Here is a 16,803-nt window from a genome sequence, read left to right on the forward strand (position 1 = left end):
GAGTCGGACTTACTAATATGGGTATTTGCAACATCTTTTGCATAAAATATACAATCTTCTTTTATGGAAAAAAGCAGAGTAATTAGATATGTAATCAAGGGCAGCACATAAGAGTATTTGCTCCTAAGTCTAAAATAGCATGACAATATTTACAGAATCAAATCCAAATGTTTTCCCTCTAGTTGGGAATGAGCAGTTTAAATTTCTCACTGTCCCCTTCTTATCCAACATTAAACTACATCAACTAGAGTCTTTCTATCAGAAAGAATAATCGCTGAATTATTTGCAACAATTAAACATATATACTTATTTACTCCTCAATAAGGAGAAAAAGCACAAACATTTTGAGTCTTCACCAAAGTTTGGAAGTGAAGAGTCCCAGTAGTATGAAATTTATCTTTTTTTAGATTCTACCAGATATACATTAAAAAAAACATACTTCTACTAATTAAATATATTTTATTCCCATATTTGTTAAGCTTTCTGTCATCTATTTTTGTACTTTGACTTAGGACTTATTAGTCATTCAACTCAAAGCACAAACACATTCCCTCCAAAAGACAAGTATTATTTATTTCCACAGGTGTTTGCATTCATTGATCTTGATGATATATTTTGTTAATATAATCTTGAATTTGCTCTTATAGAATTTTTACATGTACATTCATTAGTAGAAAAATAGCTGTTAATTTACATACATAGCCATTAATTGATTTGGGAATCATAAGTGATGATGTTCATAAAATTAGATGAAAGTTTTCAACCTTTTTCTATTTTTCAGACAGTATTTGCCTACATTTGAAATTGGGTCTCACGTGGTGCTAGTAGTAAAGAACCTGCCTGCCAGTGCAGGAGACATAAGAGAGTTGACTTCGATCCCTGGGTCGAGAAGACCCCCTGCAGTAGGAAATGGCAAGCCACTCCAGTATTCTTGCCTGGAGAATCACATGGATAGAGAAGCCTGGTGGGCTAGGGTCCATGGGGTCACAAAGAATTATATACAACTGAAGCAAATTAGTCAATATTTGAAATTAGCTGATCTTTAAAAATTGATATAAGTCACCTTCCAGCCCTGGAATACTTGGGAAAGGAAGTCTTTCCGCATAATGAGATTTTGAATGTATTCAGTTATTCAAGTAGTATATTTCTTGCAAAAATGTTAACATATTATATTTATTCATCTAGGAATTTACATGTACATTTTAAATGTACCAGTGACCCGTTGCTCATAACTTATTTTGTTAAATTCCTGTTATGACTATTAGCTCTCTTTTAATTACACATTTTAAAATTGGAGTCTTTTTATTCTTAATCTTTCTCAAAGCCTATTTATCAGTCTTTTCAAATAACTTAATAATTTTTTTTATATTTTATTGTTGTCTTCATCAACTTTTATAATACTCTCTTTCTTATACTGATGTTTTGCTTTTTCAATAACTTCTTGAACTTTTGTTGCTAGTATTCTTTCTGGAAAAAATGCATGTAAAGCTCTGAATCTACCTCAGCCTTTACACTGGCACATGGTGTCTTCATTATTATTATTTCTTTATATATTTTATTATTTCTTAGTAACTAAAGAGTTATTAGGAAATGTTTTATATATTTTCCAAACATAAGGAATTGTTTAACCATTTATTTAAACATTTATTAAAATACATTGAAACATTTGCTATCAGTAATTTTTTGCCTACATTATTCTTTCAATTGGAAAATTTATTTATTACAATTGTTTTCTTTCTATTGAGTGGATTAAATTTAGTTTCTATTATCTACTATATGCCAGATAACAATTTTAGGGTAATCATGCATGTTATTTTAATTTGAATTATTCCCTGAATTCTTCAAATAAGGAAACTTGCAGGTTAAAGAACTTAATTTTATAGACAATAGATGGACCACTGGGCTTCCCAGGTAGTTCAGTGGGTAAAGAAATTGCCTGCAATGCAGGAGACACAAGTTCAGTCCCTGGGTTGGGCAGATCCCCTGGAGGAGGGCAAGGCAACCTGCTCCAGTATTCTTGCCTGGAGAATCCCATGGACAGAGGAGCCTGGCGGGTACAGTCTATGGGGTCACAAAGAGTTGGACATGACTGGAGCGACTGAGCACGCATGTACAGATGAACCACTAGGAATTTAAACTTGAATGTTCTTATTCTGTGCCTCCCTGGTGGCTCAGATGGTAAAGCGTCTGCCTGCAATGCAGGAGACCTGGGTTCAATCCCTGGATCAGAAAGTTCCTCTGGAGAAGGAAATGTCAACCCACTCCATTTGCCATTTCCATCTTGCCTGGAAAATCCTATGGATGGAGGAGCCTTTCTTTTCTTTCTTTCTACTCTTATTCTGTAGCACATGTTAAGTTATGAATACATTTAGGGAGTGTCTGGCTCAGTACAGCATTATGGGGTGGGAGAAGAAAATCCTCCCTCAAGAATCAATGCTGAATTTTAAGAAAAGCACTAGAAGGGTTCTGAGAGAGACCTTCTTCTCCCCAACTATGCATCCCTTTTCCCCATTATTCTGATACTTGGCTATTCTAGCTTTTGCTGAGCTCCTTCAAAAATTATAGCTTTCTTATTTTGGGATGTTAGACATAATTTGTGTAACATATTAGAGTAAACACAGGTTCATGCCTTGGCTTCTCCAAATATTAACTGTGTAAATACAAGCAACAGTTATTCACTTTCAGCCAAAATAATAATAATAATAATAGTGTGCCATTTTGTTGTGAGAATCTGAGAATATAGTATGTGTGAAAACTTCTATTCTGGTCTAAATGCCATTATTTATGACTGGGCTATGCACAAATTGAGATTAAATATGATAAGTCAAGGCAGAAATGGGATTGCAATTAGGGTCACTCAGTACCCGGGGTCAGATTTTGAGGGGAGGAATTGACACGGTGGTACTAAAAATGGGTCTGCTCTTTCATGTGACACCCGTGTCCAAAGAAGGGCTTCCCAAGTGGCACGAGGGCTGAAGAACCTGCCTGCCAATGCAGGAGACGTTAAGAGACTCAGGTTCAATCCCTGACATGGGAAGATCCCCTGGAGGAGGGCATGGCAACCCACTCCAGTATTCTCGTCTGGGAAATCCCATGGACAGAGGAGCCTGGAGGGATACAGTCACTCCACAGACTCGCACAGAGTCAGACATGACTGAAGTGACTTAGCACACACATATGTCCAAAGAGCTAGACACAAGGGTGCACTGCAGGTTTAGGTTAGCAGTGAGCGCTGCCATGGCATAACAGAGAAGAATAAAGGTGCTCATCTTTACTGGTGGGCTGGACAGATAACAGTGAATTTATTAACAGAAAATAAATCTGCACCTAAGAAAATCAAGTCATTATTACAAAGACTGTCTCCAGGAAGCAGTTACTCCAGATGACAGACAGGGCTAAGTTTCAGAGGCAAGATTCTATACTCTAATTCAGATTATTCAAGGAAGCCTTCCAAAAGAAAGGCAGGCATTTCTGCCAGTTCTCAAAGGGGCTGGGATCCCAGGTAATCAACCTGACAAACAGGCTCTATGTCCCAGAGCCTGCTGAAATCATTCAAACTGGCCAATCCTAGACCAGCTTACCTCGCTTAACCCTTTCCTTCCTATGGAAACTACAACAGAGGCTCTTGTCCACAGTTTCCCCACCTTCATTTGCCCAGGGACTGACCTGGGCTTCCCTGCATGGTCCCTGGTCATGTGGCATGTCACCCTTCTTGGCAACTGTGGGAAATAACTATCTTTCCAAATGTAGTCATTTCCTGATCTCTTGCTCTTGTGTGCTCATGCTGAGTTGCTTTAGTCATGTCCACCTCTTCACAACCCCATGGACTGTAGGCCACCAGGCTCCTCTGTCCATGGGACTCTCCAGGCAAGAATACTGGAGAGGACTGCCATGCCCTCTTCCAGGGGATCTTACTGACCCAAGGATAGAACCTGTGCCTCCTGTGGCTTCTAGATTGTAGATGATTCTTTACTACTGAGCCACCAGGGAAGCCCTTCTGTCGGTCTTACTATACCTTAAAATTTTAATTAATAGACTATACTTTTATTTTTTTATTTTTATTTTTTTTACAAATGGGATCTAGTTAAAATTAAAAGCTTCTGCACAACAAAGGAAAACATAAGCAAACTGAAAAGACAGCCTTCCGAATGGGAGAAAATAATAGCAAATGAAGCAACTGACAAACAACTAATCTCAAAAATATACAAGCAACTCCTGCAGCTCAATTCCAGAAAAATAAACGACCCAATAAAAAAATGGGCCAAAGAACTAAATAGACATTTCTCCAAAGAAGACATACGGATGGCTAACAAACACATGAAAAGATGCTCAACATCACTCATTATTAGAGAAATGCAAATCAAAACCACAATGAGGTACCACTTCACACCAGTCAGAATGTCTGCGATCCAAAAATCTGCAAGCAATAAATGCTGGAGAGGGTGTGGAGAGAAGGGAACCCTCCTACACTGTTGGTGGGAATGCAAACTAGTACAGCCACTATGGAGAACAGTGTGGAGATTCCTTAAAAAATTGCAAATAGAAATGCCTTATGACCCAGCAATCCCACTGTTGGGCATACACACAGAGGAAACCAGAATTGAAAGAAACACATGTACCCCAATGTTCATCGCAGCACTGTTTATAATAGCCAGGACATGGAAACAACCTAGATGTCCATCAGTAGATGAATGGATTAGACTATACTTTTAAAAAGACTCAGGTCCTCAAATAAAACGAAAGCTTCATTCCCCATAAATTGTACATAAAGGGGGAACAGGTAGAAATCTAGTTTTCAGCATGACCATCCAGACCACTCTCCCTCCTGCTTATGGGGAATATTAGTTATAAAAATTGAAATATGAAGGTCAAGTGAACATCATTTTGAGAGAGAAAATCTGGAGAGAAGATTGATTCTTAAACCTTGGGGTGTATCCGGATCACCTGTGGAGATGATTAAATAGGCAGATGATGTAACCCCCCCCTTGAGAGACATCTATTCAGTGGTTGTAGGGTATGGCTTAGGGTTCTGTATAGCTTAACTTAGTTCAAGGTCACATCCCAAAATTCAAGGGCTGCTGATATGGGGCCTGACGCCAGCACTCTTGGCCTGTTTCTCATTCATAAATAAAGGCTGGGAATTAGTAGACCCCTAAGAAGCAAATACATATTAGTTTTGGAATGAATGCTGATGAAGCATGTTTTATAATCTTGGTGATGGTGTTTTATTTATTGTATTTTCATTTTTATTTGTTAGCGGTGTGTTTGTTCAATAGTGATTTTGGGGGGAAAAAATAAATGAACAACTCTTCAGCTCCAAAGCAAAGGATACAAAAAAGAAACACTTACAGTAGCCTCTTGTTTTTCTGCTTTGTCAGCTGTCTCCTTAAGCTGACTTTCCAGGGCCTCCTGGAGAGCCTTCATTTGTTCTCTTGTTTAGGACAAAACAGAGAAGAAAAGAGAGACATAATATAACTCTGTACACTATGAAATAAGATTTCACTGCACATATACACTTAGGAAACATGACTAGAATGTATAGAGACACAGTTAAATATACAGGAAGCATCTCAGGATTCTGGTAAAGAGTACTGTCTCCCATGGAAGCTCAAAAAGCAAGCTGTATTTAAGAGAAATTGCCTTGCTATTGTGTCTCATAAGAATCCCACTGTGAGAGCTGCATGTGTCAAATCATATCAATAAAATAATTAAGAGTTGGGAAGCTAATTTTAGTGACAGCATGCTAGGGTGTGAACATGCTGTTCAGAAAAAAAAAGTTACCACAGACTTGCTGATAGGATAAAATCATCATTCCCTTGGATGCCCCAATTGACTAATTCTAAAGCATTATGTTTTAGACATCTTGTGTAAGGTCTGAGACTTTTTGTAAAAACAAAGAGAAAAAAAGACTTATTTCTAATGTGAAAGCTCATTTATTGGGGATAATAAAAAACACATGTCTGCACACATATACACATTGTGTCTCAAGCTCACTAGGACGTACAGACCCTGCTCACATTAAAAGTTAAATACTTTCATAAATATGCATTTCTTTCAAAGGTTTAAGATTTTCTCAATTATGACAGATTTTATTATCTTTCTGTGCCTTCATTTGATCATCTAAACTATCACAGCAGATAACAGCATATGAGTGAAATATGTGTGTCAAGTATGGTAGTGTGTTAAGCATGGCTAGAGGACTAAACTCCTTCAAAGCAACAGCAACGACCAAATGAAAACCTAGTGTACAAACTAAAATTCCCAGGCTAGTGCCAAAAGATAACTTCTGGAACAAAAATATTTTCGAGACTATGGAATAGGAGAGCATACTCTGAGACTCATTTTTATCCATCTATAAAATGGGCACAATGACAGAACTGCCTCACAGATTTGTAGGGGAGGTTTAGAAGACAATAAGGCATGCAAAATGCTTGGGAAATAATCACTTAATACACATGAGATTATTGTCATAACCACTGGTACCACTAGAGGTCCCTGTGTTCATTCTTTGACTAGCATATCCTGCACAACAAGCTGCTCTTTCACACAGAAGAACTTAATGACGCCTCCACTTTTCTTATCTAGAAACTCCTAGGTCACCCTTTCAGTTTTAGGACTATCCATGAAAGTCTATACGATTGTTGGAATCAATCTGGATGTTGTTTATCAAAGTAAAACATAATAGGAACAAGTTATAAAATAATTACAGTCACTTTGGTTCTTAGATGATTTATGCGTGATTGGGTAAAACTTTAATATGCTTTCGTTTAAAGTGGATTTTAAATCTCAGTTTCCATTACAGCCTCAAATAGGTTTCATTTACTAAAACTGTTTTATTAGAATGAAGTGTCACATGTCCTGACTGTGCTAAGTCGCTTCAGTCGTGTCCGACTCTTTGCGACCCTATGGACTGTAGCCCGCCAGGCTCCTCGGCCCATAGGATTCTCCAGGCGAGAATACTGGAGTGGGTTGCCATTTTCTTCTTCAGGGGGTCTTCCCAACCCAAGGATTGAACCCTCATCTCTTAAGTTTCCTGCATTAGCAGGCGGGTTCTTTACCATTAGGTGCAACCTGGCAAGCCCCAAAAGTGCCACACATGGACACTTAAAATCTACGTTTCCATGACTGCTTCTGATATTTTTCACAAAGAACACTTGTGACATAATATAATATGAATGTCTACCTATATTGTAGGCTTATAGTACACCAGGTGCTCAATAAACTTCACATCAAATTGTAGTATCTTATTGCAAATGGAAAACTGATACATAAAGAGGAAGTGGACCTGTGTTCTGGACCATGTGTGCTCAAATTCTAGAGAGTCATTATAATACCTCTATTGAGGGAGAGAGACAGAGAGAAAAAGAAGGACGGAGGATCCACGTTCTATTCCAAAGATTCAACAAGTATTGAATAAAAATACAATAGAACTATCATGTGCTGTGTGCTTAGTTGCTCAGTTGTGTCTGACTCTTTGTGACCCCATGGACTGTTAGCCAGCCAGACTCCTCTGTCCATGGGGATTCTCCAGGTAAGAATCCTGGAGTGGGTTGTCATATCCCTCTCCAGGGAATCTTCTCAACCCAGGGATCAAACCCAGGTCTCTGCCTTTGCAGGAGGATTCTTTATCATCTGAGCCACCAAGGAAGCCCAAGAATACTGGAGTGGGTAGCCTGTCCCTTCTCCAGGGGATCTTCCTGACCCAGAAATCGAACCACGATCTCCTGCATTGCAGGCATATTCTTTACCAGCTGAGCTATCAGGGAAGCCCTAGGACTACTATATTTCCAACTAAAAACTTCTATATTAAAATCTTATAATAATTATTCATTACTTCTGGATTTTTAAATTCTCATTTTTATTTTAAAGTGAGACATGTTTTAAATTATAAAATATAAATTTTATAAAATCCAATATATATACATATATACTCAAAAATACCCACATACTGACATCTATAGGCAATGGGGAGTAAGAAAAAAAAAAAAGTAAACTGCAAAAGCTGTTAACAAAAACTGGAGAAACAGAATTTTGCACATTTTCATGGCAAGGAAAGCTATCCACCAGAATGGCAAAGCAGTCCTTTTGAAACATTTGAATATCTCCCTCTCCTCTTAGGTTTTTCAAGCTTATTTCTGCACATTCTCACTGCTCTCATGCTTTAGGTGGCCCCAAACCCCCCAAAGTTGGTGAGTTTTACTCCAGTGAGAAAATTCTTGCTGACTTGCTCAAGGACCATCCCAGTCCACCAAGTGTGATTTGCACAGGATAGAGCTCCTCTAGGTCCCTATTTGGCACTGAACTGAAGCCTAAATTCTAAAGAACTGTGACAGGCTTCTCCAATGCTGAGTATATTTTAGCATAGAATTGCATGGTTACAAGGAATTTTAAAAAGCAGCTCTTTAACACATCTTCCATTTCCAATTATAAACATAAAAATGCCTCACCCTACAGGAAGGTATTTTTTTTTAAATTGTTACCAGCCTGTATTGCAGTAACATCACAGAAAGAAATCTTGCTGCTATCCCAGGCATTCCTTTCCTTTTCAGAGAACTCAATATAGTGAAATCCATTAGTACACAGAGTCCAAAACTGCTTTCTCAGAATCTCTATCCAGCAACCATTCTAGAGCGTAAAATATATCATTCCTTTTTATTTTCAAGACAGCATGCATGCTAAGTGGTTTCAGTTGTGTCTGATTCTGTGCGACCCTATGGATGGCAGCCCATCAGGCTCCTCCGTCCATGGGATTCTCTAGGCAAGAATACTGGAGTGGGTTGCCATTTCCTTCTCCAAACTTCAGAGTACTCTTCTACCCGCCAGGGTCTCTATTTTGTGGCTGCATACTCTCACTCCTCACATGGTATGGCTTAAAAGTCTCTCCGTCAACTTGAGCATCCTTTTATGAATATTGCCTAGGCTGTCTAAATATTTCTGTAAATGTAAAAATCAAGAGTCAATGCAACTTTCTCTCTCTCATGTAAAATTCTGTGTGCATGTGTGCACACCCACACACACTCCTTTTTCTATACCTCTGGCGGAAAGACATGCTGCTCTACCTGGTTATTTATGGCCACCTCATATCCTCTGAATTTACTTACTTATAATCTAGTACAGCTAAACAGAGAGATTTCATTAGTTGCTTCTTGGCACACAGTTCGAAGGGGGAAATTCTAATCAATTCAGGTTTTTGGTTTTTTTTTTGGTGGCCACCTTGAGCTAATTAACTGTATCCAGTGATATCAGAGTCAGATAAAAGGTAGTCTAGAGACCACTTCTCTAGGGAAGGGCCAGGTGGTAATCCCAGAGGACAAAGAATTACTGAATCGGGTATATACCTAGATGGCATCTGCAATACATTATAATCTTTCCAACTCCGATAATACTTCTCAATTTGCAATCAGTTAATACTATTTATAGTCTGAGATGGTTTTTCTCTTCTACTATTTATCAATCTCTCTTATTTTGGAAATGAGATACGTAGCCTCTTTCACATTCAGATAATCATAATTTTTATATAGCTCTAACTAAACAGAAAAAAAAAATCAAATGCATTATACTTTTGAGAAATCACCTATTGGTAGGTGTTTATTTGAATTTTCCATTCTGACTTTGTGCATTACATAAGTTATGCATTTTAAGCAAATTTTATAATTTTGGATGAAACTTGGAAAGCATAATTCCAAAATATTTGCTCCATTTAATCCATTCATTGAAAGACTTGGTCCGTCATCAGCCAAATATACAGATGATGACCTGAAATTCTTCACAACTTTAGTCACATTTTTCCTTGTTTACATGGATATTTTGAGTGTCATGTAGAAACAGCCTTAGATAACTAAAGAAAATAGCAGCAAACTAAAGGAATGCGTTTTTCCTTTTCCATATCATGCATAAGCCTGTCTCTTCATCTATGTGTCTTGTGCAATAAGAAACACTGATGCTGTTGCTTTCCCTCCATGGTGCTCACTGATGAGATCTCTCTGTTCCCTTCTCTAGGCCCCCTTTTCTCAACCTGGTCTATGTATCTTTCCTTCTGCCTTGAACGATGTTGTCAGAATAATTCCCCTAAAATGCATTTTAAATTATATCATCCTTTTTCAGAGCTACCTAAGTGAGCCTTCTGTTGAAGTCCACTTTCAGCCAACTTTCAAGAATGGCCCCCGTCCACGCGTGACAGCCTCATTTTCTAATCTTTCCTGACTCACTCTGTCCTCTTCAGTCAACACAATCCGCTCACTGGTGTTGCACATGGATTATGCAGAAGTCATTTCTATTTTTATGTTTTTGCTTATTATCTTTTCCAAACGTGGGAGAGTCTGCAAAGCTAATAACTTTCAATGACACTTGGTCTGCTTTAATTAGCCATTCCTATTGAAAATATGGTTTATAATTCTCCACTAACTCAGTGAACCACAAATGCTTATGTGTTTTAAAAGGTGGATTATTTCAAATCAGTAAAATAGTTTAAAATTAAGTACTTTTGAAAATATGCTCAGACCTATATTTTACATGAGATCTTTTTAATATTGGACCCTAGAGAGAATTTCATGTTCAAGAAATAAAGATCATTGAAATAATGAAGAGAGTCAAGAGGAGATGCTCGATTTGATATTTTTAACATGTCATTGCCTCAATGACATGAGGTTTCTGGGTCAAGAGGCAGACACAGTGGAGAAGATACAAGATGTTAAGAAGAGGGTACATAGGGTAGTGTCTGTCAACTTCTTAAACAGCTTTCTGCTTTGGATAGGTAAACTAACTTGAAAGGGTATGACTATAGGTAAGATACAGCAGAGCAAATTCCAATTTAATACAACTCTCAGCAACTTGCTTAAGCATTTTGAGCAATAATTTCCCATTTATTGAATGGGGACAATAATAACTACTCTATAATTGTGGTATTGAAACAAAAAATGTATGTATATGTATAAAACCAGCAGAGCCTCTAATAAATGTGTAACAAATAACAAAGACTAGCTCTTTTTTTACCTTATAATACCTTGGCTTTTTTATGTGTTTGTTAGACAAGCAATTTCAAGTCATACAGTTTTTTTTTTTTTAATAATAGGTATAAATCTAGCTCATACTTCACTTCCTTCAAAAATAAACAAAGTAACAGTAATAAAAATGTTCTAATTCTACTATGCTATTAATAAAATTGCCCTATTCCTTACCAACCCAATTATCACCAGGATCAAGTTGTGATACTATTAAAAATGGCCCACTGTGTCAAAGCTGTTGGATCTGTATATTGATGGGCAGACTTATGGCTCCATCTTATACGATAATAGAGGAACGTACTCCAGATCCTTAATGGCTGAATTGAGATCTGCATATAGGCATGGTCACTATTAGCATCACCCATCACCAGGGAACATACTAGAAATACAGAATCTCAAGTGCCACCCTATATATATATATATATAGTGATTTGAGCAAGATTCTCATATACTAAAATGTAAATAAGGTTATAAAGAAATGAATGCATTTAAAACAAACTTATTCATGTGAAGTTGCTGAATGAATTTTGGCGATGGAAAAAAAAGAACTGAGAAAATAAAAGAATGCAGCCTTACCTTTGTTTCTGACCTATTTCCAGAAGCTTCTGAACATCAGTTTTAGCAGATATCTCATCGTTTTTCAAATTCTGATAAGAAAATTGGGAAAAGGAAGTCTTATTCAGGTGACAGATTGAAGCTGTCTTTACTGTTGTCTTTATGGCACAAGGTGTGCCCTGAAATAAGAAAGCGCAAATGAGGCTATGCTGGTCCCCTTGGCTCTCAGGATGCACAGTTTATAACACCAACTAGTGAAAGTGCTACACAGTGAGTGAAAGGGAATTAACTGAGTTTCAGTCTTTAGAGGTTCAATGAAAGAGAAAGTACTCTCCAAATATCTAGGTGTCTTTTTAAATGAATATGTTTGCATTTTTGCTTAGTCATTCAGTTGTGTCCGACTCGTTGCAACACCATGGACTGTAGCCCATCAGACTCTTTGTTCATGGGATTCTCTAGGCAAGAATACTGGAGTGGGTTCCATTCACTTCTGCAGGGGATCTTCCTGACCCAGGGATTGAATTCCAATCTCCTGCATTGCAGGTGGATTCTTTACCACCTGAGCCACCAGGGTAGCTCCATAATGGAATATAAAATATATTATCTGTTCTTCATTTGAAGTTTTACCATGTTCTCTGCAGGCATGTTAAACTTGTTTTGGCATAGTTTCTACAAACAAAAGGAAACATAAAAGACCTCTCTAAATAAGCTAAATAATAATACATTCAAAATCAAAGCAGTCAAATAGCATGTACCTATTTGGTCGTGTCTATCTATTATTTATAAGTCATGCACTAGAATACATATAAAAAAAAACTAGGACCAGTTCAAATTGTAATGGTACTGTATAGATAGTGTATTAAGGAAAAAAATACCACCCCACTCATTAGTGTTCATTTACTCTGGCAAATTTAGCATTGACAGACTGTGAATCAAAACAGAGAACTCCACTGAGCTTTTCTCATTAGGTAAGCTGTCTTGTTAAGCCTTCCATAAGAACGTTCTTATTTATACCCAATAAACTATTTAACATGGTAAGAGATCCTTCTTGATATTAAAAGCTGAAATAGAGACAATAATATTGTTTGTAGGAAGAGCAGCTATGACAAGTAAAACATTAACAATAACAAGAATGGCAAACACTTTGTTTAGTTAATATTTATTTAACATCAAAGGCATGGTGTCTGCCTTCACCAATTTTTCATCCTAAAGCTAGGAACAATTTTCATAAAGTAAGTTAAGTGTTCTGATAGGTATGTGGTAGAGTGAACTTCACAAAAGAATCTTTCCTAAAATGATTGAGGTCATTATTAGGAAACAGCCAATAAAAGATGCTGTGTTTATTTGCAAAGAGTGCATGTATTCAAGCTAAGTCACTTCAGCAATGTCCAATTCTTTGTGACCCCATAAACTGCAGTCTGCCAGGCTCCTCTGTCCATGGAATTCTCCATGCAAGAATGCTAGAGTGAGTTGCCATTTCATTTTGCAGGAGATCTTTCCAATTCACGGATCGAATTGGAAATCGATCCCATGTCTCTTACATCTCCTGTGCTGGCAGGTGGTTTCTTTATCACTAGCACCACCTGCACCACCTGCGAAGCCCTTGGAAAGAATAGCTTGATAAAGAAAACGAGATAGAAAAGGGTTGAGGAGAAATCACTAACCACCTAATTTACATTTCAAAGTGCATCATGGCCATATGACCTGGGGCAGGTCACAAAATCTGCCTTTCAACTTCCTTGTGTGATAAATTATGGAATTCAGTTTCAGTTCAGTCGCTCAGTCGTGTCCAACTCTTTGGAACCCCATGAATCACAGCACACCAGGCCTCCCTGTCCATCACCAACTCGCGGAGTTCCCTGAAATTCATATCCATCGAGTCAGTGATGCCATCCAGCCATCTCATCCTCTGTCGCCCCCTTCTCCTCCTGCCCCCAATCCCTCCCAGCATCAGAGTCTTTTCCAGTGAATCAACTCTTCGCATGAGGTGGCCAAAGTACTGGAGTTTCAACTTTACCATCATTACTTCCAAGGAATTCCCAGGGCTGATCTCCTTCAGAATGGACTGGTTGGATCTCCTTGCAGTCCAAGGGACTCTCACGAGTCTTCTCCAACACCACAGTTCAAAAGCATCAATTCTTCGGCGCTCAGCCTTCTTCACAGTCCAACTCTCACATCCATCCATACACGACTACTGGAAAAACCATAGCCTTGACTAGATGGACCTTAGTCAGCAAAGTAATGTCTCTGCTTTTGAATATGCTATCTAGGTTGGTCATAACTTTTCTTCCAAGGAGTAAGCGTCTTTTAATTTCATGGCTGCATTCACCATCTGCAGTGATTTTGGAGCCCCCAAAAATAAAGTCTGACACTGTTTCCACTGTTTCCCCATCTATTTCCCATGAAGTGATGGGACCGGATGCCATGATCTTTGTTTTCTGAATGTTGAGCTTTAAGCCAACTTTTTCACTCTCCTCTTTCACTTTCATCAAGAGGCTCCTTAGTTCTTCTTCACTTTCTGCCATAAGGGTGGTGTCATCTGCGTATCTGAGGTTATTGATATTTCTCCTGGCAATCTTGATTCCAGCTTGTGTTTCTTCTAGTCCAGCGTTTCTCAGGATGTACTCTGCATATAAGTTAAATAAACAGGGTGACAATATACAGCCTTGACGTACTCCTTTTCCTATTTGGAACCAGTCTGTTGTTCCATGTCCAGTTCTAAATGTTGTTTCCTGACCTGCATACAGGTTTCTCAAGAGGCAGGTCAGGTGGTCTGGTATTCCCATCTCTTTCAGAATTTTCCACAGTTTATTGTGATCCACACAGTCAAAGGCTTTGGCATAGTCAATAAAGCAGAAATAGATGTTTTTCTGAAACTATCTTGCTTTTTCCATGATCCAGCAGATGTTGGCAATTTGATCTCTGCTTCCTCTGCCTTTTCTAAAACCAGCTTGAACATCAGGAAGTTCACGGTTCACATATTGCTGAAGCCTGGCTTGGAGAATTTTGAGCATTACTTTACTAGCATGTGAGATGAGTGCAATTGTGCAGTAGTTTGAGTATTCTTTGGCATTGCCTTTCTTTAAGATTGGAATGAAAACTGACCTTTTCCAGTCCTGTGGCCACTGCTGAGTTTTCCAAATTTGCTGGCATATTGAGTGCACCACTTTCACAGCATCATCTTTCAGGATTTGAAATAGCTCAACTGGAATTCCATCACCTCCACTAGCTTTGTTCATAGTGATGCTTTCTAAGGCCCACTTGACTTCACATTCCAATATGTCTGGCTCTAGATGAGTGATCACACCATCGTGATTATCCGGGTTGTGAAAATCTTTTTTGTACAGTTCTTCTGTGTATTCTTGCCATCTTTTCTTAATATCTTCTGCTTCTTTTAGGTCCATACCATTTCTGTCCTTCATCAAGCCCATCTTTGCATGAAATGTTCCCTTGGTATCTCTAATTTTCTTGAAGAGATTTCTAGTCTTTCCCATTCTGTTCTTTTCCTCTATTTCTTTGTATTGATTGCTGAAGAAGGCTTTCTTATCTCTTCTTGCTCTTCTTTGGAACTCTGCATTCAGATGCCTATATCTTTCCTTTTCTCCTTTGCTTTTCACTTCTCTTCTTTTCACAGCTATTTGTAAGGCCTCCCCAGACAGCCATTTTCCTTTTTTGCATTTCTTTTCCATGGGGATGGTCTTGATCCCTGTCTCCTGTACAGTGTCATGAACCTCATTCCATAGTTCATCAGGCACTCTGTCTATCAGATCTAGGCCCTTAAATCTATTTCTCACTTCCACTGTATAATCATAAGGGATTTGATTTAGGTCATACCTGAATGGTCTAGCGGTTTTCCCTACTTTCTTCAATTTGAGTCTGAATTTGGTAATAAGGAGTTCATGATCTGAGCCACAGTCAGCTCCCAGTCTTGTTTTTGTTGACTGTATAGAGTTTCTCCATCTTTGGCTGCAAAGAATATAATCAATCTGATTTTGGTGTTGACCATCTGGTGATGTCCATGTGTAGAGTCTTCTCTTGTGTTGTTGGAAGAGGGTGTTTGCTATGACCAGTGCATTTTCTTGGCAAAACTCTATTAGTCTTTGCCCTGCTTCATTCTGCATTCCAAGGCCAAATTTACCTGTTACTCCAGGTGTTTCTTGACTTCCTACTTTTGCATTCCAGTCCCCTATAATGAAAAGGACATATTTTTTGTGTAAAACATGTACTTCTGCTTTATTGACTATGCCAAATCCTTTGAGTGTGAATCACAACAAACTGTGGAAAATTCTTCAAGAGATGGGAATACCAAACCACCTAACCTGCCTCCTGAGAAATCTATATTCAAATCAAGAAGCAACAGTTAGAACTGGACATGGAACAACAGACTGGTTCAAAATCAGGAAAGGAGTACATCAAGGCTGTATATCGTCACCCTGTTTATTTCACTTACATGCAGAGTACATCATGAGAAATGCTGGGCTGGATGAAGCACAAGCTGGAGTCAAGACTGCCAAGAGAAAAATCAATAACCTCAGATATGCCGATGGCACTACCCTTCCAGCAGAAAATGAAGAAGAACTAAAGAGCTTCTTGATGAAAGTAGAAGAGGAAAGTGAAAAAGTTGGCTTAAAGCTCATCATTCAGAAAACTTAAGACCATGGCACTTGGTCCACTTCATGGCAAATAGATGGAGAAACAGTGGAAACAGTAACAGACTTCATTTTTCTGGGCTCCAAAATCACTGCAGATGGTGACTGCAGGCATGAAATTAAAAGACACTTGCTCCTTGGAAGGAAGGTTATGACCAACCTAGACAGCATATTAAGAAACAGAGACATTACTTTGCCAACAAAGGTCCATGTAGTCAAGGCTACAGTTTTTCCAGTGGTCATGTATGGATGTGAGAGTTGGACTATAAAGAAAGCTGAGCACCAAAGAATTGATGCTTTTGAACTGTGGTGTTGGAGAAGACTCTTGAGACTCCCTTAGACTGCAAGGAGAGTAAACCAGTCAATCTTCAAGGAAAACAGTCCTGAATACTCATTGGAAAGACTGATGTTGAAGCTGAAACTCCAATACTGTGGCCACCTGATGTGAAGAGCTGACTCATTGGAAAAGACTCTGATGCTGGGAAAGATTGAAGGCGGGAGGAGAAGGGGAGGACAGAGGATGAGATGGTTGGATGGCATCACTGACTCATCACTGACTCAATGGACATGAGTCTGAGTAAACTCCGGGAGTTGGT

At 38.5% G+C, this 16,803-nt stretch overlaps 1 protein-coding gene across 1 annotated transcript in view; it reads right to left on the reverse strand.

The window, feature by feature from the left end:
• LUZP2 (leucine zipper protein 2) overlaps positions 1–16,803 on the reverse strand; it is a 519,252-nt gene that overhangs the window by 265,559 nt on the left and 236,890 nt on the right. The window contains exons 3-4 of the mRNA XM_040255642.1: positions 11,580–11,650; positions 5,350–5,431 (exon numbers count right to left, since the gene is read on the reverse strand). Coding sequence (XP_040111576.1) covers positions 5,350–5,431; positions 11,580–11,650 — 153 coding nt within the window. The remainder of the gene's footprint in view (positions 1–5,349; positions 5,432–11,579; positions 11,651–16,803) is intronic.

Source organism: Oryx dammah, unplaced genomic scaffold, assembly GCF_014754425.2.
Source record: "Oryx dammah isolate SB20612 unplaced genomic scaffold, SCBI_Odam_1.1 HiC_scaffold_15, whole genome shotgun sequence".
NCBI classification, from domain to species: domain Eukaryota; kingdom Metazoa; phylum Chordata; class Mammalia; order Artiodactyla; family Bovidae; genus Oryx; species Oryx dammah.